This window comes from Mus musculus, chromosome X (genome assembly GCF_000001635.26).
Source record: "Mus musculus strain C57BL/6J chromosome X, GRCm38.p6 C57BL/6J".
NCBI lineage: Eukaryota > Metazoa > Chordata > Mammalia > Rodentia > Muridae > Mus > Mus musculus.
Window position 1 is genome coordinate 159847521 of NC_000086.7, and position 25955 is coordinate 159873475.

At 41.1% G+C, this 25955-nt stretch overlaps 1 protein-coding gene across 18 annotated transcripts in view; it reads left to right on the top strand.

Annotated features, from left to right (window-relative positions):
* Window positions 1-25955, top strand: part of Sh3kbp1 (SH3-domain kinase binding protein 1) — a 349029-nt gene that overhangs the window by 220629 nt on the left and 102445 nt on the right. For all 18 annotated transcript variants that reach the window (NR_110969.1, NR_110970.1, XM_006528928.4 and 15 more), the window contains one exon: window positions 17805-17880. Coding sequence is in view for 16 of the 18 variants with exons in the window: in XM_006528928.4 (XP_006528991.1) it covers window positions 17805-17880 (76 nt within the window). In the remaining 2 variants the exon portion in view is untranslated. The remainder of the gene's footprint in view (window positions 1-17804; window positions 17881-25955) is intronic.

Sequence of the window (25955 nt, forward strand, 5' to 3'; positions counted from 1 at the left end):
ATCTCTGAATTTGAGGGCATCCCAATCTACAGTGAGTTCCATGCTAGCTGACTACACAATGAGAGTCTGTCTAAAAATTAAAATAAAAACCAAATTTAAAAGTAGCATAGCCAGCTGAGAAAAGCACGTGTGTAAAATTAGTGATTTCATGTTTTCTTCATTCATGTGTTGTGTGGTTTGGTGTTTTTGTATATGTTATAGATAAAGAAGGGAGAGAGGGGGAAACATTTTAGCACAGGAGAATTAAAACTTGCAAAACGAGTGGTAAAACATTTACCATTTGCTCATATGGTAAGGATCTAATTTGCTTAAAACTCAGGCTTCTTAGCATTTACAGCTTTAAGAGATCTGTCTTCTCCCTCCTCATATTTGCTGTTAAATTGATGTTAAATGGATGAAATGATGAATGAATGTGAAAAACAGTCAAACATGGATCATATTAAACTTCTGTTCTATAAGACCAGAAACAACAAAAGAAACATCTTTATTAAAGTGCATTTACGGGGCTCGGAAGATGGCTCAGTGCGTAAGCTCACTTATTGTGGAGTTCAAATTCCTAGTACCCACATAAAACCCGTGCATGGCTGCACATGTCTGTAATTCCAGCCTCAGAGGGAGAAGATAGGCTGACCCTGGGACCTAGCTGCACAGCCAGTCTAGCCAAAACAGCAAGCTTCAGGGACAGTGAAAGACCTTGCCATTGCATACACTAGCAAGATTTTGCTGAAAGGACCCAGATAGAGCTGTCTCTTGTAAGACTATGCCAGGGCCTAGCAAACACATAAGTGGATGCTCACAGTCAGCTATTGGATAGATCACAGGGCCCCCAATGGAGGAGCTAGAGAAAGTACCCAAGGAGCTAAAGAGATCTGCAACCCTATAGGTGGAACAACATTATGAACTAACCAGTACCCCGGAGCTCTTGACTCTAGCTGCATATGTATCAAAAGATGGCCTAGTCGGCCATCATTGGAAAGAGAGGCCCATTGGTCTTGCAAGCTTTATATGCCCCAGTACAGGGGAACGCCAGGGCCAAAAAGTGGGAGTGGGTGGGTAGGGGAGTGGGGGGCAGGGTATGGGGGACTTTTGGGATAGCATTGGAAATGTAAATGAGGAAAATACCTAATAAAAATATTTAAAAAAAAACAATAGCCAGGTGGGGCAACACAAGCCTTTCTTTACTCCCAGTTCTATGGAGGTAAAGGCAGAGGCAGGCAGATCTCTGATTTCAAGGCCAGCCTGGTTTACAGAGTGAGTTCGAGGCTAGCCAGAACTACACAGAGAAATCCTGTCTCAAAACAAACAAACAAAAATGTAGAGAGAACTAAAGGAATACTCTCACCTCCTCCTCTGGCCTCTGGTTTCACATGTATGTAATGTATGTATATATACATATGCTATATAACTATATACCTAAAATATTTTTAAAAGTAACATGCAATATATATGTAAAATGTGTATTTATTAGAGTCTGGAGAGGTGGCTGAGTTGATGGAGAACTTGCCACAAGAGTATGAGGACTTCACCATGCTTGTTTGGGGGGTGGGGGGTTTAGCTTGGTGGTATGATCCAACAGTCCTAGCATTCACTGTACCACTGGGCAAGTGGAGACAGGATATCTGAAGCTTACTAGTAAGCTAGTATTGCCTATTCTACATACTCCAGGTTTAGGGAGAGACCCCACCTTAAAAAAAAAAACTAAATAATTGGGTTGGAGAGATGACTCAGCAGTTAAGAGCACTGACTGTTCTTCTGAAGGTCCTGAGTTCAAACTCCAACAACCACATGGTGGCTCAGGCGCCCTCTTCTGGTGTGTCTGAAGATAGCTACAGTGTACTTACATATAATAATAAATAAATCTTTGGGCCAGAGTGAGCAGGGCCCGAGCAAGCGGGGTGGGGCAGAGCGAGTAGGGCAGGAGTAAGCAGAGGTCTTGAGTTCAATTCCCAGCAACCACATGATGACTCACAACCATCTGTACAGCTACAGTACACTCATATATATATATATAATAAATCTTAAAAAAAAAACCTAAATGATTAAAGGTAGAGAGCCCTAGAAGATATATGACATCAACCTCTGGTTGCCACATATACTTGCATATATGTGTACATGTTCCCAAATACAGTCATTCAAACACACACAGTCATAAGCATACATACATTGCATGTGCATGTGTGCACACACTTTTTAAGAAGAAAAAAAATGTATCTATTCAAACTGTTTTCACCTCTAGGTAGAATCCTATTTTAGTGTAAATCAGTCTTGTTTTTTTTTAAAGCACAAGATCATGTTAATTAATTGGAAATGTTTCCTTTTTTGTTTGTTTGTTTGTTTGTTTGTTTGTTTTTGAGACAGGGTTTCTCTATGTAGCCCTGGCTGTCCTGGAACTCACTTTGTAGACCAGGCTGGCCTCGAACTCAGAAATCCGCCTGCCTCTGCCTCCCCAGTGCTGGGATTAAAGGCGTGCGCCACCACCACCCGGCTTGGAAATGTTTCTTAAAGAAATGAAAATGTCTATGAAATCTATGTAATGTAAAAATTAGGATATTCCTCAATAAATAGCCACTTCTAATTTTTTGAATGATTTATTTTTATTTCATGTGCATCTATGTTTTGCCTGCATTTGTGTCTATGTGAAGTGACTGGATCTTCTGAAACTGGAGTTACAGGCAGTTATAAGCTGCCGTGTGGGTACTGGGGATTGAACCCAGGTCCTCTGGAAGAACAACCACTGCTCTTAACTTCTGAGCCATCCCTTCAGCCCACAATAGCTACTTCTAACAGTAGTAGGTAATCCTGTATTTAATCATATTTGTCATCACTTGGAGCCATATTTCTTTAAAGACCAGAAATAATCTGTAAGAGTTGTCTTTTTTAGAAAGATTAAAATTTTATTTTTATTTCATGTGTATTAATGTTTTGCATTATTAATGTTTAATGATGTCTTAATGCATATTAATATATGTGTGCCTGGTGGCAGTGGAGGTCAGAGTGGGGCTCTAGAACCCCTGGAAGAGGAGTTACAAATTATTAAGCGCTACTATGTGGGTGCTGGGAATCGAACCCAGGATGTCTGGAAGTGTTCGTAACCACTGAGCCATCCCTGTAAGCATGGTCTTTGATTATACACAGAGTCCTTTTCTGAAATACATATAAGGAATTCGTGACTTTATTTAGATGAATAAGAAACCCATTCTTGGCATCGAAAACGTGTTAAAATGTCCCAATATTTGGAACAACATTAATTAGAAATGAGTCTACATTATGCACTTAGTTACTAAAGATAGGAGTCAGTGAAGAACTGTAAGTGAAGGATATGACAAATGCCCGAGTGTTTTCTATATGGGTGGCGCCTTGCAATTTACCATCATGATTCATTTTCCATCTGACGCTCTCAGCATGCTTACTAATGGCTTGGAAGGAAAGTGAAACACAGATGAAAGCTTCACGGGACTACTAGGTAGGAGGAGTTGGAAATCAAATCAGACCTTCAAGAGAGACATCAGTAATGTGGGGAGGGAGATTGTAATTTTTAGCCATTTTAACGCATGCTTTTGTACCTCTCAAAACGTCATTTTTCTGATTATAAAATGATTTTTGAAATACTAGAAAATAAGGAAACAAAAAGCACTGATAATTTTACTTCCCCAGGGCATCTACTGTTAACTGTTTTTAAATATTAGCTTTCAGTTGTTTGGTCATACTTTTTTTAAAAGACTTTTTATTTATTTTATGTGTGAGTACATTGTTGCTGTCTTCAGACATGACATCAGATCCCATTACAGATGGTTGTGAGCCACTATGTGGTTGTTGGGAATTGAACTCAGGGCCTCTGGAAGAGCAGTCAGTGCTCTTAACTGCTGAGCCATCTCTCCAACCCTTGGTCATACATTTTTAACTGGTTGAGATCATATCAGACACAATTGTCTCCACACACAAGAATATTTTTTTAAAATTTTATTTATTTGTTTAGCAATCTATAAAATTTCACACATCACTACAACCTTCTAGAAATGTCCCTTTAACTGCTGGGGAGCCCAATTGGTTTCCTTCTTGTGGTGGAACTGGGTGTTGAACTTTTGTGGTTCAACTGGGGCTTGAACCCGAGATGAGCCCAGGACCTTACACACACTAAGCAGGGGCTGTACCAGCAAGCCCTACCCTCACCCCCCAAGCTCCTGTTTGAAAACTTTAAAAAAATTCCACTCATAGCTCGGCAGTGGTGGTATACACCTTTAATCCCAGCACTTGGGAGGGATGCAAAGACAGATGGATCTCTGTGGGTTTGAGGCCAGCTTGGTCTACAGAGAAAGTTCCAGGACAGCCTGGGCTACATAGAGAAACCCTGTCTCAAAAAAACGAAAAGAAAGAAAGAAAGAAAGAAAGAAAGAAAGAAAGAAAGAAAGAAAGAAAGAAAGAAAGAAAAGAAAGAACATTTATTTATTTTATTTTGTATTCACACGTTCATGTTCTTTCTTTCTTTCCCTCCCCTATTGTGTGTTAGAGAGAGTGGGGGTATGCTTGGCATAGCATGTGTGTGGAGATCAGAAGACAACTTGAAGGAGTATGTTCTCTCCTTCTAGCATGTAAAACTCATGTGGTCAGGTTTGGTCACACTGGCCTTCAAGGTTCTGTTTTAAGGCTGTAGATCCATCAATGTTATATTGACATTTTCTACATTACAAGTCAGGATAAAATGCTTCCTTGACAACAATCAGGGCCTGGTGAGTTACACAGTAGTCTGCATTGCTTAAAAGCTTTGTTGAGTTTCTGATATCCTGCATACGATCTGGAAAGTGTTCCAGCACTTTCTAGCTGATGCCCTCTCTGTCTCTCTCTGTCTCATGTGTGTGTATATGTGTGCGTGCATTTGCGCGTGTGTGCGCATGTGTTTATACACATGCATGTGTGCACATGTAGATGACTTGCTGGAGTCAGTCCTCTCCTTCCACTATATGTGTCTTGGAGGTGGAACTCAGTCATCAGTCATCAGGAATGGCAGCAGACAGCTTTACCACTGAGCTATCTCACCAGCCTCCTCGATAATCTTGAAAGAAGCCTTTCAGTGTGGCTTTTGGCGTGAGGCATGGCCAATCCAGGTAGAGGATTATGAATTCAAGGGTTTGTGTTAAGTATCTGCTAGTAGTTTCCAAGTGGCTTTAAAAATCTGTACGATGTGAGTGTGTGGTCTCATTTGGCCCGTTACCTTGGGAGGAGTATCTGTTTGGTCCAGTAATTTAGAATTTCCTCATCCATTACAGAATGGGTGCCAAACTTTGAAAAAGATCGCTTGGGATAGTTTTCTATGGTGGTGTGTTTGCTCCTGAGTACCAAAACTCTCAATAAAAGGCTTTCTGTTCTCAGACAACAGGCCGTTTTCCCCAGACACACGCCTTGTTGTTTTCCCATCATCAACAGTAGATAACAGTTTGGATGCAGCCAGAAGCAGCTGGCATGGACACACACTTGGAGGGTCCTCTGGGATGTTGTTCTGAGCACTCACTGGAGGGGCCACCTTTATTGACAGGAATTGTCTGTGGGTTGTGGGCTTTGACCCACCTCAGTTCCTCTCTCCTGTACTAATCTCCCAGCAGCAGCTCTGTACCAATAGATACTACTTTTAATCCCTTCCCAGCATCCAGATTTATCCGTGTCCTCTAGGCTTGTCTTTGCTCTGTGGCTGTCTTCTAAAAGCTGTTTTCTAACCCCCAAGCAAAGGAACGGGTGGCTAGCCTACTATGAGAAAAAACTGTCTAATAGAGCACTCTTTCAAAGTTGAATTCACATAAAGGTATTCTGATGATTGGTTTTTCCATTTTTCATGTGTGTGTGTCTATATGTATAAACATATTTGTATGAACGTATTTGTGCACATGTGTGAACATGCATGTAGAAGCCCGAGGCTGCTGTTGGGAATCATCTTCTATTGATCTTTAATTTCTTCATTGAGGCAGTGTCTCTCAAACAAACTACCTCACCAATATGGTTAGTCTTACTAGGAGGCTTGCTCTGGGGACCACTATCTGCCCCTTCTGAGACTAGTACTGCCAGCTTTCCAGGCATTTAATGTGGGTTTCTGGGATCAGAACTTAAGTCTTTGAACTTGTGTGGCAAGCTGTTTAGCTCTTGAGCAGTCTGTATGGCCAGACTGAGTTTTTAATTCAGCAAAATCTAACCATAAGCACGTTACACACCTGTCATTGTATCCTTCTAGAAAAATCCATAACATTTTTATCATTGGCTTCGTTTTAAAAGAGGAAACTGGCACATGGAGAAGTGAAGTAATTTGCCCAAGATCACATAGCCAGTGAAGTTGCTTTTAGAGACCATTTCTCCTCAGTATAAAACTTACCACTAGATGCCAAAAGAAAGGATTGGTTTATTTGTTTCATTATTATGTCCCTAACACCACTTTATGACTATTTTCTGATGGATGGTAAATGGCTGTTTGACAAAGGTATTAATTATATTAAGCTTATCTAATGCCTGGGGCACTTGGAAGGATTTAGGGTTGCCCAGGGCAGCCCTCCCCCATCATGTCATCATCCTAGTTAATGAAACAAACAGAAAGAAGTAGTCAGAAAGCCAAGGTTGTGAACAATGAGAGCTCCTCAGGCATGGGAGGGCACTTCTGTCTTTGCCACCTAAGACATTTTCCTGGGAAGGCACAAAATATGGGTTTGATTTGCCCCGTTGTTGAATATGTCCTGTTCACTTATGACTAGAATGCCCAGATTTTAAGTTAAGTCGACCTCTCTTTACAGAACCTTCATTTTTCTTGACTATTTATTTTGATGTTTCTTCTATTTTTATTTGTATTTAATTATGTGTATAGGCATTTTGCCTTCTTGTATGTATATGCACCAATGTGTGCCTGGCACCTACAGAGACCAGAAGATATTGGATCCTCTGAAACTGGAATTACAGATGTTTTAAGCCACCTTGTAGGTGCTGGGAATCCAACCTGGGTCCTTTGGAAGAGCAGCCACTATTGCTCTTTACTGCTGAACCATATCTCCAGTACCTTGTTATTTTTAATGACTTACTTTACTGTGTTTAAGTGTGTGTGTGTGTGTGTGTGTGTGTGTGTGTGTGCGCAGCACATGCATGTAACTACTGGTACCTGTGAGGCATTAGATACCCTTGGGGCTATACTTATTGGGAGTTACCAGATATCAGTTCTGGGAATCAAACTCAGGTCCTCTTACAAGAGCAGTGTACACTTTTAGTTGATGAGCCTTCTCTACACCCCCAGTGTTTCTTTTAACTCTGTGTAGCTCTAGCTAGCCCCAAGCTTACCATCCTCCTCCATCAACCTCCCAAATGTTAGAATTGCAGACATGTTTCCAACATGCCCCACTGGGATTTCTATTCTTGAGATATATTGAAGTCACCTTCCTAAGTATGCTACTATGTACACAGAAGACATGTCCGTTGTGTACATCCCCACCAGGAAACTCCCATTTTCAATCCATATATGACCTAAATTCATTTTTCATAGTACAAAGCAATATCTAAAAATAATACCAGAAAGGCTTTTAAAATATTTTGTGTGTCTACATGATTGTGCATGGGTGTCTTGAGACCAGGGGTCTAGTTCCTGTGTTGTTTCTTAGGATTGATGTTCACCTTGCTTTCGAGGCAGCATTTCAGAGGGATGTGGAGCTTACTGATTAAACAAGACTGGCTGGCCAGTGAGCCCCTGGTTTTCTGCCTCCCCAGTACTGGGATTACAAGTGTGCACAACCCCACCAGGCTTTCTCTGTGAGCTCTGAGGGTCGACCTCAGGGTCTCCTGCTTACACAACAAGCACTTTAGGGATTGCGCTACGTCCTCAGTCCTCAAACAAGTCTACATGTATCCCCTCTGCCCTTCTGTAAGTTAGGGGAGCCCATATGATTTTTAAAACGTGCATTATTCTTTAGCACTAGTGTAGCTAGTGATGTAAGTAACGAATGAATCTTACAGCATTAAGGCCAGCACTACTTTAATATTAGCCAGATTTGAAGAAGGGCTTCATGGAATCAGTAAATTATCTTTTATAGAGCTATTTCACCTAAGACTGAGGCAGATATAGATAACATAGATAAGAAGATAGCTTGGATTGTGCTTTAATGTTAGGCTTGGACTCCTAGCTCCACAGAATAAATAGAATTAGACAATGTAGTCATCCTTTGATATTTAGGTGGGATTGTTTATAGGAATTGCCCCCTAATGGAAAAAAATCTATGATGTTCATCTCATATATAAAATATAAATAGTTGTTATACTGCATTGTTTAGCAACTGATGACAAGAAGAAGGTCTGATGATTTAACACAGAGGCAGTACCTTTCCCAAGTATGTTAACTCTGAAGCATTTGTATCTATGGATGTAGACTCCACAGACACAGCAGAGTTTCCCCTCCCTCCCTCCCTCCCTCCCTCCCTCCCTCCCTCCCTCCCTCCCTCCTCTATCCCCCGTTTTCTAGTTTTTTATGACTGGCTTAATTCACCTAGTATAATAACCACCAGAATCATTCATGTTATGGTAGCAGAATTGCCTTTTTAAGGCTCAATAGTGCTCTACTCCATACTCTAGGCTCTTTTTCTTTTTCTTTTCCTTTTTTTTCTTTTTCTTTTTCTTTTTCAAGATTGTGGTTCTACTTGAAAACAATGCAGCAAATCATGGCTCTAAGTGTGATTTGTTTTTGGACTGAGGCTGCTTCATTTTCCTTCTGTGCTCTGAAGAACAGAAAGCTTTCTGGAAATACATTCTGGGAAAAAAATTTTGGAGTCAAACTTGATTAAACAATTTACTTTAAATTTGTCAGATGAAAACGATGGTGTTCTTCTATCTGTCAAGAGCTTCTCATGTGTCTATATGGTTTTTTTAATGTCTTAGTTTTCAAATGGGAGATTGACTGGTGTTTTCACAAGAAGTGAAACGCTCAGAGCTATTACAGACCTATTATTTTGCCACTAAGTCTTGGCACTAGCAGCAGAGCACAGAAAAATACAACTTCTCTGACCCTTTCCATCAGGTCCCCGAACCCTGGGTCTCATCTCTCTGACCAACTCCTCTGAGTGGGAACTTAACTGTTGTCGTTTTGCATATGGTTGGCACTCCAGATATGCATACACATAGACTCAAGACCATCACAACATCGGAAATGTTTCGGCCATAGTTGTACCAGTTTGCAGTCACTGTTTTTGTGCCTGTAGCTGCTGTGAGCTGTAGCCAGGCAAGCATGGTTTCAGGGCTTTAAGCAGAGGACAGTGTTGCTTCGCCACCGTCTCTTTACTTTAGCCTTTTGTTTCTTCATCATTTTTCATCGTTCTTAACACCCCAAATTGGATTATCACACCTCTCTTTACTTTTCCTAGTGACCAGATGTCTTAAGAATAAGCCACACACTACTATAACAGTGGCTCTAACTTACCTAGCTGGCTTGTGGGCCTAAAGCTACTCTCTCTCCTTCTTAGTGTGTGTGCTTCCGCCCACATCACATTGTGAACATCTGCTCATGACTCAAGTGAGTCTCCTGCCTCAGTCTTTTGAGTATACCCACTACACCCAACCCCTGCATCCAGTTTTGCCTTATTTCCTTGCTTTTTATTCAACTAAAACACCCTTTCTACTACATTCTTAGGCCACCTCCCACTCTTTCTGAATTTAGCACAAGCCTCACTGCTGCCATCTTTGAGGCTTATTTCCTCATGTAGATTGGCTAACAACTATTTTCCCCTCTATCTGTACATGCCTTTATTGTACCATCTATCTCTTTGCACTATGTGATGTGTATCTAATGAACCGGACCCTACTGCTAATCTCAAACTTATTGATGATCTAGGACTCTGATTTCTGATTTTTTCATGTTTGTATATGTAATAGCCAGAATAGAATTCACTACCAAGGCAAGTGTTCTCTTTAGTGTTCTAAAAGAAAACTGATTAAAACGTGGCTTTGCCCTCAAGTATGCTTTACATAGAAAAATATCATGAGTAAGTATGGGATTCATGCCTATAGAAGATGTTGGTTAAAGCTGATACATTACCTGCTGGGCTTTATTGGAATCTTACATGTAAGGTGTACTCAATTATACTAGGGAAGGAGGTGCCATCCCCAGGTTGGTGAGAGGGATAGCCTGGACTATGCTTTGATTATATAAAGAAACACATAAAGTAGAGTGGATTCTTGTGTGTGAATTAATTTAGCTGCTTCCTGGGAACATTGTGGTTTGGTCCGTGTTTGATGTTAAAGTATGACAAACCAGACATATTTGTTACATCTACCATACCATTCTTTCTCTCCCTTACCTATCCAATCTCTTCCTAAAATCTCTAAATGATGTAAAATGAAGGCATTGTTAATCATAAAAGAGAGGGAACCATTCTGGGATAATGAGAAGGAGTGTTTATAATTTTTCTTTTATCTGTTATAACAGCAAAAATAGTCTCCCAAAGTCTAATGACAGGTTGTATTTTGTAAAAGTGCCATGGCAATGGACATTCACTTTGACTTGCTCATATTCTTTGAATAAGATGATTCTTTAACAAGCTGGCATTCAGGGTCCTCTCCTGGGAACAGTGTGGGTAAAATACAAACAGTATTTTCATGTATTGTTAGATATTTGGAGAGCCAATGCCTATGATTTTAATATTCTCTGAATTATATGCTGCATCTCATTGAGCACTGAAGGCTGGGTAGAAGCCTCAGCTAACTGCAAGTGTTATTTGGATTTCACAAAGAGACAGTCATCACCCTTCCTCTTCCTGTTGTATCGCTCTTTTACATTTTAAAGGCATAGTTTTAGAGGTGTTCAATAAACAGACAAATGAGCCACATCACATCCTGGCAGGAAATAGAGTCAGTGATTAAATAACAGAGCCTGGCTCAAATTCTTTATACAAGCAACACTCTCATTCTCTCTCTCTCTCTCTCTCTCTCTCTCTCTCTCTCTCTCTCTCTCTCACACACACACACACACACACACACACACACACACACATTCATATATACATGTATATGTACTTATACATATATAGACACAAGTATTCCATACACACACACACACACACACACACACATATGTACATATGTAATAGAATGATAGATAGTAAAGCCTTTTTATGGACAGATTAAAAGAGGAAATGCTGGAAGCCCTGATGGAAGACCCCCAAGTTCAGTTAAGAGATCATGCTGTATTTAGAGAAAGTTTGCTATTAGTCTTGAGAGGTAGAAGATATGAACTGTTAGGAGGTATAGCATGGCGTAAAAATTAGAAGTGAATCTCCATATTTCTTCTTCGTGGATCTCTATGAGCAGTAATAAAATAGCAATACTTGTTCTGATTGCTTTTATGCGGGTACGTTAAGAGGTGTAAAGGGTGTTTGAAAATTGTCTTATGATAGATCAATGGATCTTTGTCTGAAAAATAATTGATATAATCCCTGAGCAAGTTGCAGGATCTAGATCCGAGTCAAAGAGGAAGGAAGGGATATGCACTCCAAACTCTATTGTTGGATTCACTGGGAGGTATAATGACAATTGCCATTGAAGGCCAGTTTCAAGTCATGATCCTAGGACACAGAGAAGATAGGGAGGAAAACTTAGGAAAAGGATGGTGTTCACCCAGTAGTTCTGTAGACTACTCATTCTTGTGGTGTCTTGCTGGCTGTCAAAAGAAGTTCTATGCTTGGAGAAGACTGAACACACTGAGAGAAACTTAAGGATAAAGTTTAATGATAACTATAGGACTTAAAACAGTCCTATATTCAGTGGTTTCCACATTTAGCAAGGTAGGGATTAGGTGTTTTGGTGGTTAGTTGGTAAGTAGTGCATTGTAGGAGAACACACTTCTGAAAATTATTTCAGGATGAAATATGTGTGTATTGTGCGTGTGCATATGTGTGTGCAAGTACAGACATTTGTGTGTGCATTAAAAGAAATGTGATGGAGCCTAGGAAAACATTGATTGATCAATGTCAGCAGAGTGCTGTTACCATTGACCAAGCTGTGGAGTACTGATGTATGTATGACAATGACTAAAACAGTGGGGTTCTTGGAAGGAGAGGAGTCCTCTGATTTGTCAAGAAGGACATTCCCTGTCTTTGTACTTGACATGATTGGTTGCATATGCTAGGGTTACTGAGGACTGCATGGTATCCCTAGCACCCTGCTTTCCCCAGCAACCACGTACTAACCTCAGATTTTGTGGAATAAGAAAATAATGAACATCTAGGTCCTACCAAATGTGTTAAAGTTAGCAAGCGCTTGGAAAGCAGCTGTGCTTCAGACAAGGCTTTAACTGTGCTCAGTCAAAGAGCTTCAGCAGAATTTGGATTCTCAAATTGCAAGACAACTCAGGCAAATGAAAATCATCTGAATATCTCTTAAGTCAACTTCATAATCAGAAAAAAGAGAGAATTATCTTTGAACTTTTACTTTATTTATTTATTTATTTATTTATTTATTTATTTATTTTTCTGCCTTTTGGAGACAGGGTTTTGCTATGCTTCCAAAGCTGGCCTTGAATTCAACAATCCTCTTGCCTCAGCTTTCCCATATGCTGGGATTTACAGGCATGTGCCATCATGACCAGAAGATTATTCTTAACCTTTTGTGTTTCTTATAGTCAACTTTAAAAATAGAGGCTTCAGAGAATGCTCCCCGAAATGTTGTAATTGACATACCAACACAAGAGGTATGTCAAAGGGAAACCTGACCCTGGCCTAGAACTACAAATGTTCTTGTTCACTGTACTGGACCATGCCTTTTATTTGTAAAACTCCAAGTTGTGTTTTACTGAGGCATATCTTTTGTTCTTGTCATACAGTTGAAGTGAGGTCCACCAAATGCAGGCAGATTGACAGTTAAACACGTAACTGAGAAGCCTTCCAGTGGGAGCCCACAAGGCACTCCATTGTAAAGACAGCTCTTTGTACTCATTCTTTTCTGGCTCTGATATGCTCATCTCCTACCCCTCCCTACTGAAAGCCAAGAAGACTTTCCATAATGCCATCAGTTATAGGTGTTCATGAAAGGATTGTGTGAAAAGAAAGAGGAGAGTTTTGGTGGAAAACAAAAAGTGAAAAGCTGCAGATACAGTTACATGTAGATATGGTGCTGTGCTGCCCCTCCATCCCTGTGCCCTGTACTTTGTATCTCTCCACATCCTAGAGATGAGTAGGATAAAGATAACCATAGTACCCTCTTGGGTATCCCTCAGTACACTACTGTGGAAAACCAGCCCCAAAACGTTGTTGTTTCAGTGCCCGACAGCTTGCTGCCTTTTGCTCTGTTTTCTTGCTTCATATTGAATAGGCCCTAATGAATCCATAATGGACAGGAAGAGAAAGAATACTGTCAGATGCTAGTATTGTATAAAGAACATCATGTAAGAACTATCTTTGATCTTGGGTTTTACCCATGTATTTGGCTTTGTGTGAGGTGCATGAGTAATGGCTATGTAGTTTCTCAGACCATCATATACTTCTAGAAGAGTTGCCAGAAAGTCTGACCTATGGACAGGGAGGCCTGCCAACTGCTCAGATTCAGGGAGCCGCCACCCCTGCCCCAGTCATCCTGACTGCCTTTGGATTGCAAGAGAGTTGTATGTCTCTGGAAAGGGGACTTTTAGAGGTGGAATTTAAGTATTGTCCTGCAATTAGAGACTTCTTACACTCAGGGGATTTTGCATCTGAATTATTACAGCAGAGGAACGATTTTATACCAATTACTTGAGCAGCATGCTGTGTTCATATTCCACGGTCACAAAGAGAAACAGATACATTAATCATTTGCAAACTGGATTTCCCTGGACTCAAACCAGTCTTTATCTTGGCATGTAAAAGGGAAAAAGTTACTTGCTCTACTAATTGAAATCATATGGTACTTATCTGTTCTGATGCTGTCTTGCTGGGTCTGATGGAGTGAGGAATACATCCATAGGAAACTCCTATAAACAAGATCCCTCCCCCAGTTTGCCTTGTGATCTTGGCAAGAATTTGAGAAAGATGGATTAATATCATCATTCAAAGGAAGCGATTTTCTGATAGCTTTTAGAAATTAGGTTTTGTTTTTAAAATTACATACATATATATATACATGTGTATATGTAAAATATATATAGGTGCTTTGTTTGCATGGATGTAAACCATGGTCACACAATGCCCTTAGGGGCCAGCAGAGTGCACCATATTCCCCAGAACTGCAGTTACAGATAGTTGTGAACTGCTCAGAGGGTGCTGGGACTAGAATCTGTGTTCCCTTCAAGGGTAGTATGTGCTCTTAAGCACAGAACCATCTCTTCATTCCTGGTTTTGTTTTTTTAACATATTTATTATTTTTATTTATGCATATATTATATGCCTATATGAATTTTTATGTACAATATTTGTACAGATACCCTCAGAGTCCAGAGGGTATTGGGCCCCCTGGAACTGAAGTTACAGGTAGTTGTGAGCCACCTGATATAGGTGCTAAGAACTAAACCTGGCTCTTCTGTGAGAGCAGTTTGATGATCTTAATTACTAACCCATCTCTTTAGCCCCTAAATTAGATTTTAAATGGAGTTTGGGATGTAGATAAGACAGACAAAAAGTGATACCAGTGTGGTAACTACTGAGTCTTAGGCATATCCAAAGCAATAGGCTATTTGTGGCATATTCAGCTCTGGGTTTCTCATTATGCATATTCACTGCTGTTCCTAGTAGTGGCTTCTGGGTCAGGGCAGAAGCACATAAGGTCAACATGGGTGCTTGTGCTGAGAAATGTTGGGAGAAGGTAGAGAGTAGAAGTTGAGGGTTTGTTCCTTCTGAAGTCACTCAGTGAGACGAGGCTGCTAGCTGACCTCTCAGGAACTGTCCTGTGCCATGTCAGCCCAGCCCCCAAGTGCCTCACTGCCGCTTAGCCTGGACAAAACATCTTTCTTACTATACTCACAAGGGGGAGAAGTTGCCATTCTGTGGAAGAGGCCTCAAGAGGAGGGCCCGAGTCCTCTGGCACAGCCAAGGATAAGCCTACCCTTTGATGTTTTCCAGGTACAGCAGTAGGTGTGTGTGAGAGTCCCTGTTTATTTGTATGTGTGTATGTGTGCCTGTTTTGTAGCTGAGCTTCAGTTATATATGACATAGATACATATGTGTAGTCTAAATAGCAGCACGACGTTCTTAAATCAGTGAGGAAAGAGAAAGTGGCGAGCATGTTGTGGAGAGGGAGAGAAAGGAGAGGGGAGGAAGCAGTAAAAATGTTTTATGCTGTATCTTGGTATGCAAACAGGCACTGAGTTTTTAATCCAATAAGGGCATTTAATTCTCCCTAATAGAATTCCTGCTCCATCAAGGTCAATGGTTCTTAAACTGGAGCATGTATCAGACTCCTATGGAGGTGTGTTTTCTCAGAGACTGCTCGGCACCATCCCCAGGGTTTCTGATTGGGAAAGTCTGGGGCAGGGCCTGGGAATGTACCCGGCTGACAAGTTTTCTGGCATTGCCAGTTACTTAACTAGCCAGTGTCACTTCTAGCAAATGGAGACGTATCACTGTGCACCCTGTCTTTGGCATCCCTATGGGATCAGACTAGGTTGAGAGGAACCTTCTAGACTTTTGATCCTGGCTCGCAAAGATGAAGGATTTGAAGTTCACCATTCTCCAGAAGAGAAGCATAATATGGACTTTATCATGATCCATATTGCTGGGACCCATGGAAGCCAGTGCACTGGATTTTTCTGAAACAATGAAGAGAAAAAAAAATCAGAGTGAACATTAGGTTTGATAACTTTGGACATTCTGGCAAATCAGGACATCAGGCACGAGGGCAGCACTTTCTGTGCCTACCAACGTAGAAATCATAAGGATGTAAGCTCTGCTAGACTCTCTCCAGGAGAAGGCATTTCAGGTTTAAAAGCCCAAGCCATTTATTTCCTATCTGCTTTTGGTGGGTTATTTGTTTGTTCATTTGTTCGTTCTAGGAGTGTGAGCAAAGCTAGGCTGGTTTTGTTTGCTTCTTCCTAGTTGTGGTAATGGGAGGAGATCTTTATCCCAACCTTCCCTGCCTTCCCTGCCTTCCCTGCCTTCCCTGCCTTCCCAGCCCAAGGAGAGGCAAGGAGACTGGCAGATGTGCTTCCAGCCCTGTGGCAGGGGTGGTTGATTGATGGTTCCAGAACTTCCGGGTTCCCTCCTCACCTTTCACTATGATCCCCAGACTGTTTCTTCATAAAATGTGACCTTCTAGCAGAAGAACATCAACTTTTTCCCCATCTTTCTTAACACTTTCATAGAACCATAAAATAGTATTCAGCTGAGTACTTAGTGGTGGAAGGTGGCATATTATTTGGGGTTTTCTGGTTTTTTTTCCCCCAAATACAGAGAGCCTTGTGGCACTAAATAAAATTGTCACCATGTAAAATGGAAAGGCTTTCTGTCACAAACGTTTTTAAAAATTCAGGAAGGTCTGAAGATTTGGTTTATCTTTTCCTCTTTCTGTAATTTATGCATATTTAATGCTAGTTTCAATGTTTGCAACATGAAGAACCTTTTCAAATAAAAATAAATGGCAGTTGAGTTTCGTTTGAAGAAAAATACCAACCATGGCAGTTTTTAAATGACACAGCTTATTACTCTTCCTATGTTCAGTGGACATAGAATAGTTTGTTTTTCCCAGTGACTTCATTGTTGGGATGTTAGTTGACCTGGCTATTTGGTAGTGACAACTGTTTCTCTCTTATCAGTGGATACTTTTCATTGGACATTAATCATGTTTAATGATTATGGGAACACTGCCATGTGGGAACACTGGCAGAAAGAAGAGTGGGAACAGCCCTCAGCTCAGAACTGTTGGGTTTGTTCATGTGTCTGATTTGGGCTCTGGACTGCTGGGTAGCCTGTGGTTTCAGGAACATCTTCAGGCAGAGACAGTATTCAGTTTTTCCTGTGGATGACTCATAAATAATAAGAGAGTTCACTACAAATGAAAGAGAAGGGAAGTCAGAGCAAACACAAAGGGTGTGTGTGTGTGTGTGTGTGTGTGTGTGTGTGTGTATGTTTGTGTGCAAGCACGCATGTGTGCACATGTGTGTGCGTGTGTACATATGTTTTAATAAAACAAATCATTGCGCATAGCATCTGAGGTATGGACCCTTTTAGGCCTTGGAGGACTAACCAACTGGTAAGAATAGAGATGAAAACCCTCCTTACTTTAGTTTTAGGAGATAGCTGGGTTCTTTCAAAAAAGTACTAGACTATGTTGCTCATATTCCACAAAGTAAGTGAAATCTCTAATGATAAGAAAGAATTAATATAAGGCCCAGATGGGTCTGGACAGTCTAGCTTCTGCTTGACTGTCCACCTCCCTCTTTGCCCACCTTTTTCCACCAGCTCTTGTCCCTATGATAACCCCCTTCATTTCTGTCCACATATTTCCATTCTTCCCCTATGGAGTTATTCTGGAGTGTCTCCAATGGGCCAGACACTGGGCCTCCATAAATGTGATCAACTTGTCATAAAATAAAGGAAACTGGACCTTTTTGTCTGTTAAAAATAATAGCAGACCTGTAAAACGTATCAAGAGAAAAAGAGAAATAGAAGGTACCAAGAGCCTTCTCTATTATTTTACCTCTCTCTTACCCATTTTACCCCCGTGTTGGTCACTGTCGGGGAAGACCTATTATTATGTGGCAGCCTATCCGCAGAACAGCCTCGACTAATGGCTGTGGTTTTTGGAGCCACATCTGGGGATTTTCTCATTGTGAATTTGATTTTGTCCCTTTGATTAATGAAGTGAATCGTCCTGATGTGTCAATCGCCTTATTCTCTCCGCAGACAATTGGGAAGAAGTTACCTCCAGCTACATCAACTCCAGACCCATCGAAGACGGAGATGGACAGCAGGACAAAGAGTGAGTTTCCTTAATTACCCTAAATCCTTATATACCTCTGAAAGCGTTTGCTATTAAAGCGTCTCTATTAAAAAGCACACAAACGTGTGTCCTTAGATCTTCCATGAGTAGACTGGCAGCACAAGACAGAATCGGAATTTTTCCGTGTTTTTCGTATGGGTTTGATTCTTTCCTGCCATGTGCATTGTGCCAACATGCAAAGCTAGAGTTTGTCCATATTGGCACAGGCTAGGTGACCTCAGGCCCCAGGAGTGCTAGCTAAAGCACATCAGGGATTCCTGCATCTTCCAGGAACAGTCACTAAACTAACATTACTTTTGTTTCACTTATGTTGGACTCCTCAAGACATCTTTTTTTAAAGAAAATTATTTCTAATTATGTGTGTGTGTGTGTGTGTATGTTTTTATGGAGATATATGCATGTGAATTCAGGTGCCTGCAGAGATCAGAGGCTTTGGAGTCCTGGTAACTGGAGTACTAGTCATGTATGAGCCATCTGATGAGGGTATGTTGGGATCTGAACTCCAGTCCTCTGCAAGAGCAGTGCACACTCTTAACCACTGAGCTATCTCTCCAGCCTGACATCTTTGCTCAAATACCTCAGAATCTTTCTAGAGCAACTTTCAGACCTATAGAATACCTTTCTATAGATATTTCAGGCAGCAGACTAGGTGAGTAGATGGGAAAAGATTAGTTTCATTTTAGAACAGTGTGATCCAATAGAAAAATCACATGAACCAGTATATGATTGAAAATTTTCTGGAGACCACATTAAAAAATGGAAGCTCATTTTAATGTATTTAAGTCAATATATGTACATAAAACCTTTTATATATGTAATCTCTGTAAAATTATTAAAAAGATGCTGTACTTTTTCTCAGTGTGATGTCCTCACAGTGTCATATGTGGTTTGCATGTTTTATGAATCTCAGTTTAGAGTAGCAGCCACATTTCCTAGTGCTCAGGAGTCACATGTGCCTATTGGTGACCACGCTGGACAGTGTATTTTAAGAGTAATGCTGAAGCCCTTGACAGAAAACCATAGCTCTCAGAGATAGTCTCTGCTGAGACAAATATGAGTGATCAAGGGCTGGGAACATGCATTTAGGTTGATCTGCATGACATGTTCCAATAGAGAAACAGTTACATGAACTTTTTTATAGCCACAAAACAAAAGAAACTCATAAACCAAGGCTTTTACACAATACTTCAGTGGGAGCAACAGGTTATGGGCAACTCCGAAAAATCTCTGCTATAGGTTTTAGATGTTCTCTGATGACATTCTTAGCTTTTGGTTTGGCAAATCCTAGTGATCTACTCAGTATACTTTTTAAAGGCTTTTCCTGATACAGAGGTGGGTGGTAAATAGTTATTAAGAGAAATGAAGATAGATCCAGATAATTTTGACTCTCAAAGATTTGTACCATTCTATCTCTTCAGTCAAAATTTGAAAGTCTGTAGGCCTTGTTGAGCCTTCAAGATACATGTGGCATTCTTCCTGGGAACTTTCTGGGGCCTAAGATGAGCTCCTTGGGCTAAGTGATGTGCCCCATTGCAGATACTCAGCGACCTCAAGCATGTGGTAGAATCCTGCCCCTAGTGTATGCCTTGTTCAGTCCTGTAAATGTCAATGAACCACATCTGTGTGCCTGGCTCTCCCACAACATTATGGTGGTGGAACTGATTACTTGCAAAGAAGGGATTTTATAGTGACTGGAGAGAGTATTTTGTCTTAGAGTCCTAGGAGGGCCAGATGTTATTCGTTACTGACATGGCCACAGACAGATAGCTTTAATTTCTCTGACCTTTACTCCCACTATCTGCTTTGTGTACGCAGTCAGAATGTTGCCCTAGACAAAGAAAATCCCTTAGTTGCCTCCCAGTATCTTCTTCCTCTCATTCAGTCTTGAAACCTTTAGGACTCAGTTGGAAGGTTTTTCTACTCCCAAATATTGAGCACCCTAATGGGAGAGACAAAAGGAAGAGGTAGGTGAACAGTTCTATGAGAAAATGGGATAGTGCTGGGAATTAATATTAATGTGCCTGTTGGTGGGCATCAGGTCAGCAAGGTCTTGAGAGATTTGTTGTTTACTATTGGGCATTTTCCATGGATTTAGGGACAAGAACTTTGACAGTTGAATTTTACTGTATACGTTTTCCCTTTGGCTTTCCTTGTCAAAAGTAAATTTTAGAGTAATTGCTCTCCTACGATTGCCATTTAGTGGAACGCTAAGCCATTGTAATTCCTCCAACCTTTGGGCCAGTTCCCTGTTTCTGGATCCTGATGCCACATCCGTGTTTAGGTAATGACCCAGAGTTTATCATCCAGGCAGCCTACTTGCTTCTTCCTTCTGACCTAAAATAGAAACCTATGGCAAAGGATGCCCGGCAGTACAGAGGAGAGCTGTTTCTTCCTGCCAGCTGTCTCTTCAGCACACTAAGCCACAGGCCCACATCAGGATTCAGAGTTATGATGACTCAAAAATACTCATGCGAGTTGGTATTTTTTGAGTGATCCAGATTTATTTAAGCAGGGAACATTCTCCCCACCCCACCCCCAAACAAAAGGCTCTCATGATGCTGAGATTCATCAGCAACTCAGGCTGGGGAACAGATTGCCATCATTTTCATAACAAGAGGAAAACTATCTAAATATTCATAACAAAGTGCCTCGAGGTGCCTTCAGCCTATCACATCTGGTATCTCCCTTTTTCTTATTACAGTTGGTACAGATTTGTTGTCTCTGTAGGTTAGAAAAATCACCCCAAAGACAGGCCTCTTTGGCATCCTTCTGAACTATTCAATATTATAGATGCAGAAGACTGTAGATCAGTGGTTCTTATGCTGTGGGTCATAACCTCTTTGGGGTCAAATGACCCTTTCATGGGGGTCACATATCAGATATCCTGTATATCAGATATTTACAATGTGATTCACAACAGTAGTAAAATTAGAGTTAAGTAGCAAAGAAAATAATTTTATGGTTGGGGGTCACTACAACATGAGGAACTGTATGAAAGGGTCACAGCACAACATTAGGAAGGTTGAGAAGCACTGCTCTAGATGAACAAGTAGGTTTGGAAAATCTGGATAAAGTATGATTGGAGGTGCAAGTGGGCTGTTTCCCATGTTACACCTCATTCACTTAGTGACTGGACATTTGCACCACCTCTGAGACCATTGACTTGCCTCTTGGGAATTATTGTCTATAGTAGTGACATGTGGTGCTTCATTGGTACCATTAGATTGTTGATCCCTCTAGGTTTAAGACAGACACTGCATTTGATTTTCCCATCATGCAGCCTAGAACAGTGCCGGAGACTCACTGGATATACAGTGAGTGGAGGTTGAGCAAGTGGAGACTTTTAAAGGACTTCTGACATTGTGGGGTTTTGTTGTTGTTGTTGTTATTGTTCACTTCTTCTACTCAAATCTCACCCATACTGTACCTGACACATCCCATATGAAGCACATCTCCTCTTTATCCACTGATGTTTTTTTGTCTACCAGAGCCCTCATGTTCAATCCCCCCCAAAGTCCCCTCTCTCCCTAGGAAGCACCTTTCACCACCCCCCAATACATCTGTTCACTGGATTCAGAGGGAGGGCCTTCCTATGATGGGTCCCAGCTACCTAGGTGGTTGAAAATTGACCTTTCAACTCCAGTCCTCTTAGAGAAGAAAGGCTTCCTGTTTTCCTGATGACTGGCCTTTCTCCCAAAGTCTCCAAGCTTTTCATCTGAGCAGACAAAGCTGCCGATGAGAGAACAGTGCTCCAGCCTCTATTCTGAGCTAGAACAGAAAGGCTTTGCTTCTCAGGTTTTCATTTTATTCTTTTGAAACAATGCTTCTTTTTCAAACAGGAAAGTGAAAGGGTGTTCTAATTAATGCTTGGGACATAATTGAAAAGACAAGTTCCCAGCAGCGTCTAAGATCAAAGGCAATTGAACAGTCAGCTTCTTCGGAAGGGAAGCTGTTGGGTTGGAATTGACAAATATGGTAATGTACGCTCCATGTCTGAACTCAGTCTGAATGTAGATTGAATGTACTTACACGTGGGCCAGATCATTCTCTATCCCGGGGACTGTCCTGTGTATATCACAGAGTATTTAGCAGCATCCCTGCCCTCTGTTCAATAGAAGCCAATAGAACCTGTTCCTCTCCTGTTGTGGCAATCAAAACTGTCTCAAAGTATTGCTAATGTTCCTTAGAAAGCCTAACTTGTTCTGTATTTTGTTACTCTAGTAGAATACCACAGGCAGTTTATAGGTGGTATGTATTTGCCTCATGGTTCCGGGGGCTAGGCAATTAAAGGAAACATGCCTGGTGAGGGATGTTGAGTTGTTTTATAACATGGACCAAAGAGAATAAGAGTTTGGAGATGTACACCAGTGGGTAAAGTACTTATCTACTATGCTCAAGACACTGGATTCCTTTGTCAGCAGTGCATACAACTGGCATGATGGCACATGTCTTTGTAATTACAGCACTCTAGAAGTACAGGCAGAACGAGCAGAAGTTCAAGGTCTCCCTTGGCTATATATGAGTTTGAGGCCAATCCAGGATATATGAGATGCTATCTTAAAACAGGCCTGGCAAGAGGCCTTATTGGGTAAGAATGTGTGCTTTGTAAGTATAGGTGCCTGAGTTTAAATCTCCAGAACCTGTATTTAAAGTCAGGTATGGTTGCCCATTCCAGTAAACCCAGTGTTGATGAACAAAGATAGGAGGGTCCTGGGAGTTTAATAGTTCAGATAGTTCTCCAGCCAGCCAGCCTACCCAAAATAGTGATCTTATGATTCATTTAGGGACCCTATTCCAACAAGGCAAAGAGTAATAGAAGACAATATCCAACCTCCTAGCCTAGTCTCTGTTTGCATGTCCATGAGCATACATACATATATATACACATTCATATATACACAACACACACAAATTCACATAAAGGAGAGAGATTGAACTTATAATCTCTAGCCCTTTTATAACCATAGTTAATCCATTTCTGAGAGTGAAACCCTCATTACTTAAAACCCTTCAAAAGAAGCACCATCTCCCAACACTCTTGCATTAGTAATTAAGTTCACAAATGCATGGCCTTTAGAGGACATATTTACACAGCAGAGCCCCAGTTTTGAACTACTAGTGTGTTTGTATAGTAAGTTCTGTTAGGGCATTATTACAACTACCCTCCTCCTTGATGCACAATTGACACTTACTGACTTTATAGAAAACCTAATATATATTTGGCCCCTCCTGATACCTCTGGGTGCTCAAAATATGATCCAGATCTGGAAGCCTTGTCCAAATATAGCATGCAGTACAGCGTGCCCCAGTACCACTACTGCACTGGTCCCATCTTCCCAGTCCCTGCTATTACCAGACTAATACAGCACAACACTAGACAGTGATTCTCACAGTGTGTTTTCAGGGCTAGTAGCAGCAAAAAAAATGCAGCCTGGAAACATTGTCCAAAATGCAGATCTGCTGGGCCTGCCCCACGTCAGACAATGAGGGTGAGGTCAGTGATCTGTTTCTTCAAGCCCCAGGTCTGAGGCCTTGCCTACTCAAGTATGAGGACCTCAGACTGAGACCAGGATGTCTTAAGCTTCCCTGGTAATGGAATTAGCAGAGTTCTTATTTAGTAGATAGAATTCTCATCCTACCAAGACTTGAAGGCCCAGATACCAGGAAAGGAATCTAAAGAGTTGTAGGAGCAGATGTCCCACACAGCTGTGACCATGGGCAATGGCTGTGACCCCCACCCCCATCCTGCCCCTCTGGTCAGTTCCCTAGAGCATTGTGGCAAATTCATTGCCATTTTACCTCCAAAGGACAGGGTTCTATGTCTCTGACAATAGAGGTGATTACCCCATTTCTGACATTCTGATGCTTTGAGCTGACTGTGGCTCTCATCCCTTCCCTGCTGTCACATTGTCAAGAACTAGATTTAGGCATTCTTCATTTCTGCCACCGGATTATAAGATGCCTGACAGCCAGATACTAGTCTTACTTACCTTAGTCTGTTGTCCATAGAGCATGATAGAGTACCACCCCTGCACGTAGTCCCAGAGTATTTAAATCTCTGAGAATGAAAAAGTTTTAGTGTTCATAGGGCAAGGAAATCTGTTCTTGGCTGACCTATACCCGTATGTTATTTATTTCTCTTACTTAGGGTGATAAATCATCCATTTGCTGTGGAATTTTAATGATTGAGCATAATAACATAAGACCCTAATAGTGGGTGGTACATACTACGATATGGCATGTGAAGCGTATTTCTTTGAAAATTTAAATAATTCTGTTCTCAGGAGCTCTGCTTAAAACTACAAACTAGTAGTGTCTTAGATACTACTTATCCATTGAGGGGCAGAATTATGATGTTAGGGAAAGTCTGCATCACTGATGGTACTGTGTGTGTGTGTGTGTGTGTGTGTGTGTGTGTGTGTGTGTGTGTGTGTTCATGCACATGGGTGAAAATGTGCTTGCTTATGTGTGTGCGTGTTCATGTAGCAGTCAGAGGACAATACTGAGTGTCTCTCCTAGTCATCCCACCCTGCGTTTTGAGACAGAGTCTCACTGACCCTAAAGCTTACCATTTCAACTAGACTGGATGGACAGAGAGTCCCTATGATCCACCCGTCCTCACTACTACTCCTACTGCTCCTTAGCACTGGGTTTCCAGGCAGGCGCATGAGACTTTGCTCAGATTTTATGTAAGTGTTGGTTATCTGACTCGGGTCCTCACGCTTACACAGCAGGACTTTTTCCCATCGAGCATCCCCTTAGCCTGTGATACTCTTCCTTTTATAATGTCTCCAGGGAAAATGAAACTCCAGGTTTAGGCATGACCTGGCCCTTTGCACCGCTGCCAAAAAGCTCTGGAGAGCTTTCTTTCTACCAGAGTCTGGGTACATGGGCTCATACTCTTTACAGGTTGAAAATGAGCTCAGAACACCTTCAAAGGGTGAAAGAGAACCCAGTGAGAGTTCTGGATTTAAAGTTATTTCCTCATGTGTATGTGTTCAGATTGCTAACATATTTATTTTGTTTGTTCTGTTTTTATTTATTTATTTTTAAGCAGAAGGATTTTGGGTTATTTGTTTGTTTTAAGGTGTTTTTTTCTTTAATCCATTATAAAACTAGATGGAGGGAGTCATGGAATATAAGCATGTGAGTTCAGTTCCTTTAATTGTTTTTAATAACTTGTAAATATTTCATGTCTAGAGACTAAAATAATGTCTTAGGAGGGGGAGGATGACTCATACTTGATGTTCTTTGTGATTCTTACTTGAGCAAGTTTCTTAAAAAATGTGAAAGCTGGCCACATGTGGTAGCGCACATCTGCAAGCCCAGCACTTCAGAGGCTGTTAGGAGACTCACCACGAGGTTCAAGATCAACTTGGACTATACAGTAAATGTGAAGCTTGCTTAGGTTCTATGAGATCCTCTCTCAAAAAGCAAAGAAGGCTAGCATGGTGGTTCACTGGGCAAAGGTGCTTGCTGCCTAGCCTGAAGCCATAAGGCCTATCCCTGGGATCACAGGGTAGGGGGAGAAACCAACTCTTACCACTGGTGCTCTGATCGTCACCTGTGCTCAGTACACATTCGTGCATGCTCACACACACACATACACGCACACATGCACACACACTTTCTTGCACACATACACATAAATGTATGAATGGATGATAGATAAATGCAATTATGTTTAAAAAGTAAAAGGCTTAAAGCTGGTAATGAAGGCGGCATAGGGAACTTTTGATCTAGGAGTAATGTGGAGAGAGTCTGTGAACCTTCCTGTGTTGTATCTACCTTCTCTACTCTTTGAAATGTGTTTGTATGGTTTGTTTTGGAAAAAAAAATTTGTTTCTGGAAAGAAAAAGTCTTTGCTTCTTATCAGATTATTTAAAGCATGTAAGACAAAAAGCTCTCAGAAGGTAGGAATCTAGACTTAGGTTAGCTAATTCATTGACATATTTTAGTCATTCAAGGAAAAAGTAACAACAAAATCATTTTAATTACTATACAAATTGTGCCTTTCTTTCTGCTTTTGTGTAGACCCATTCCTACTTGATTTC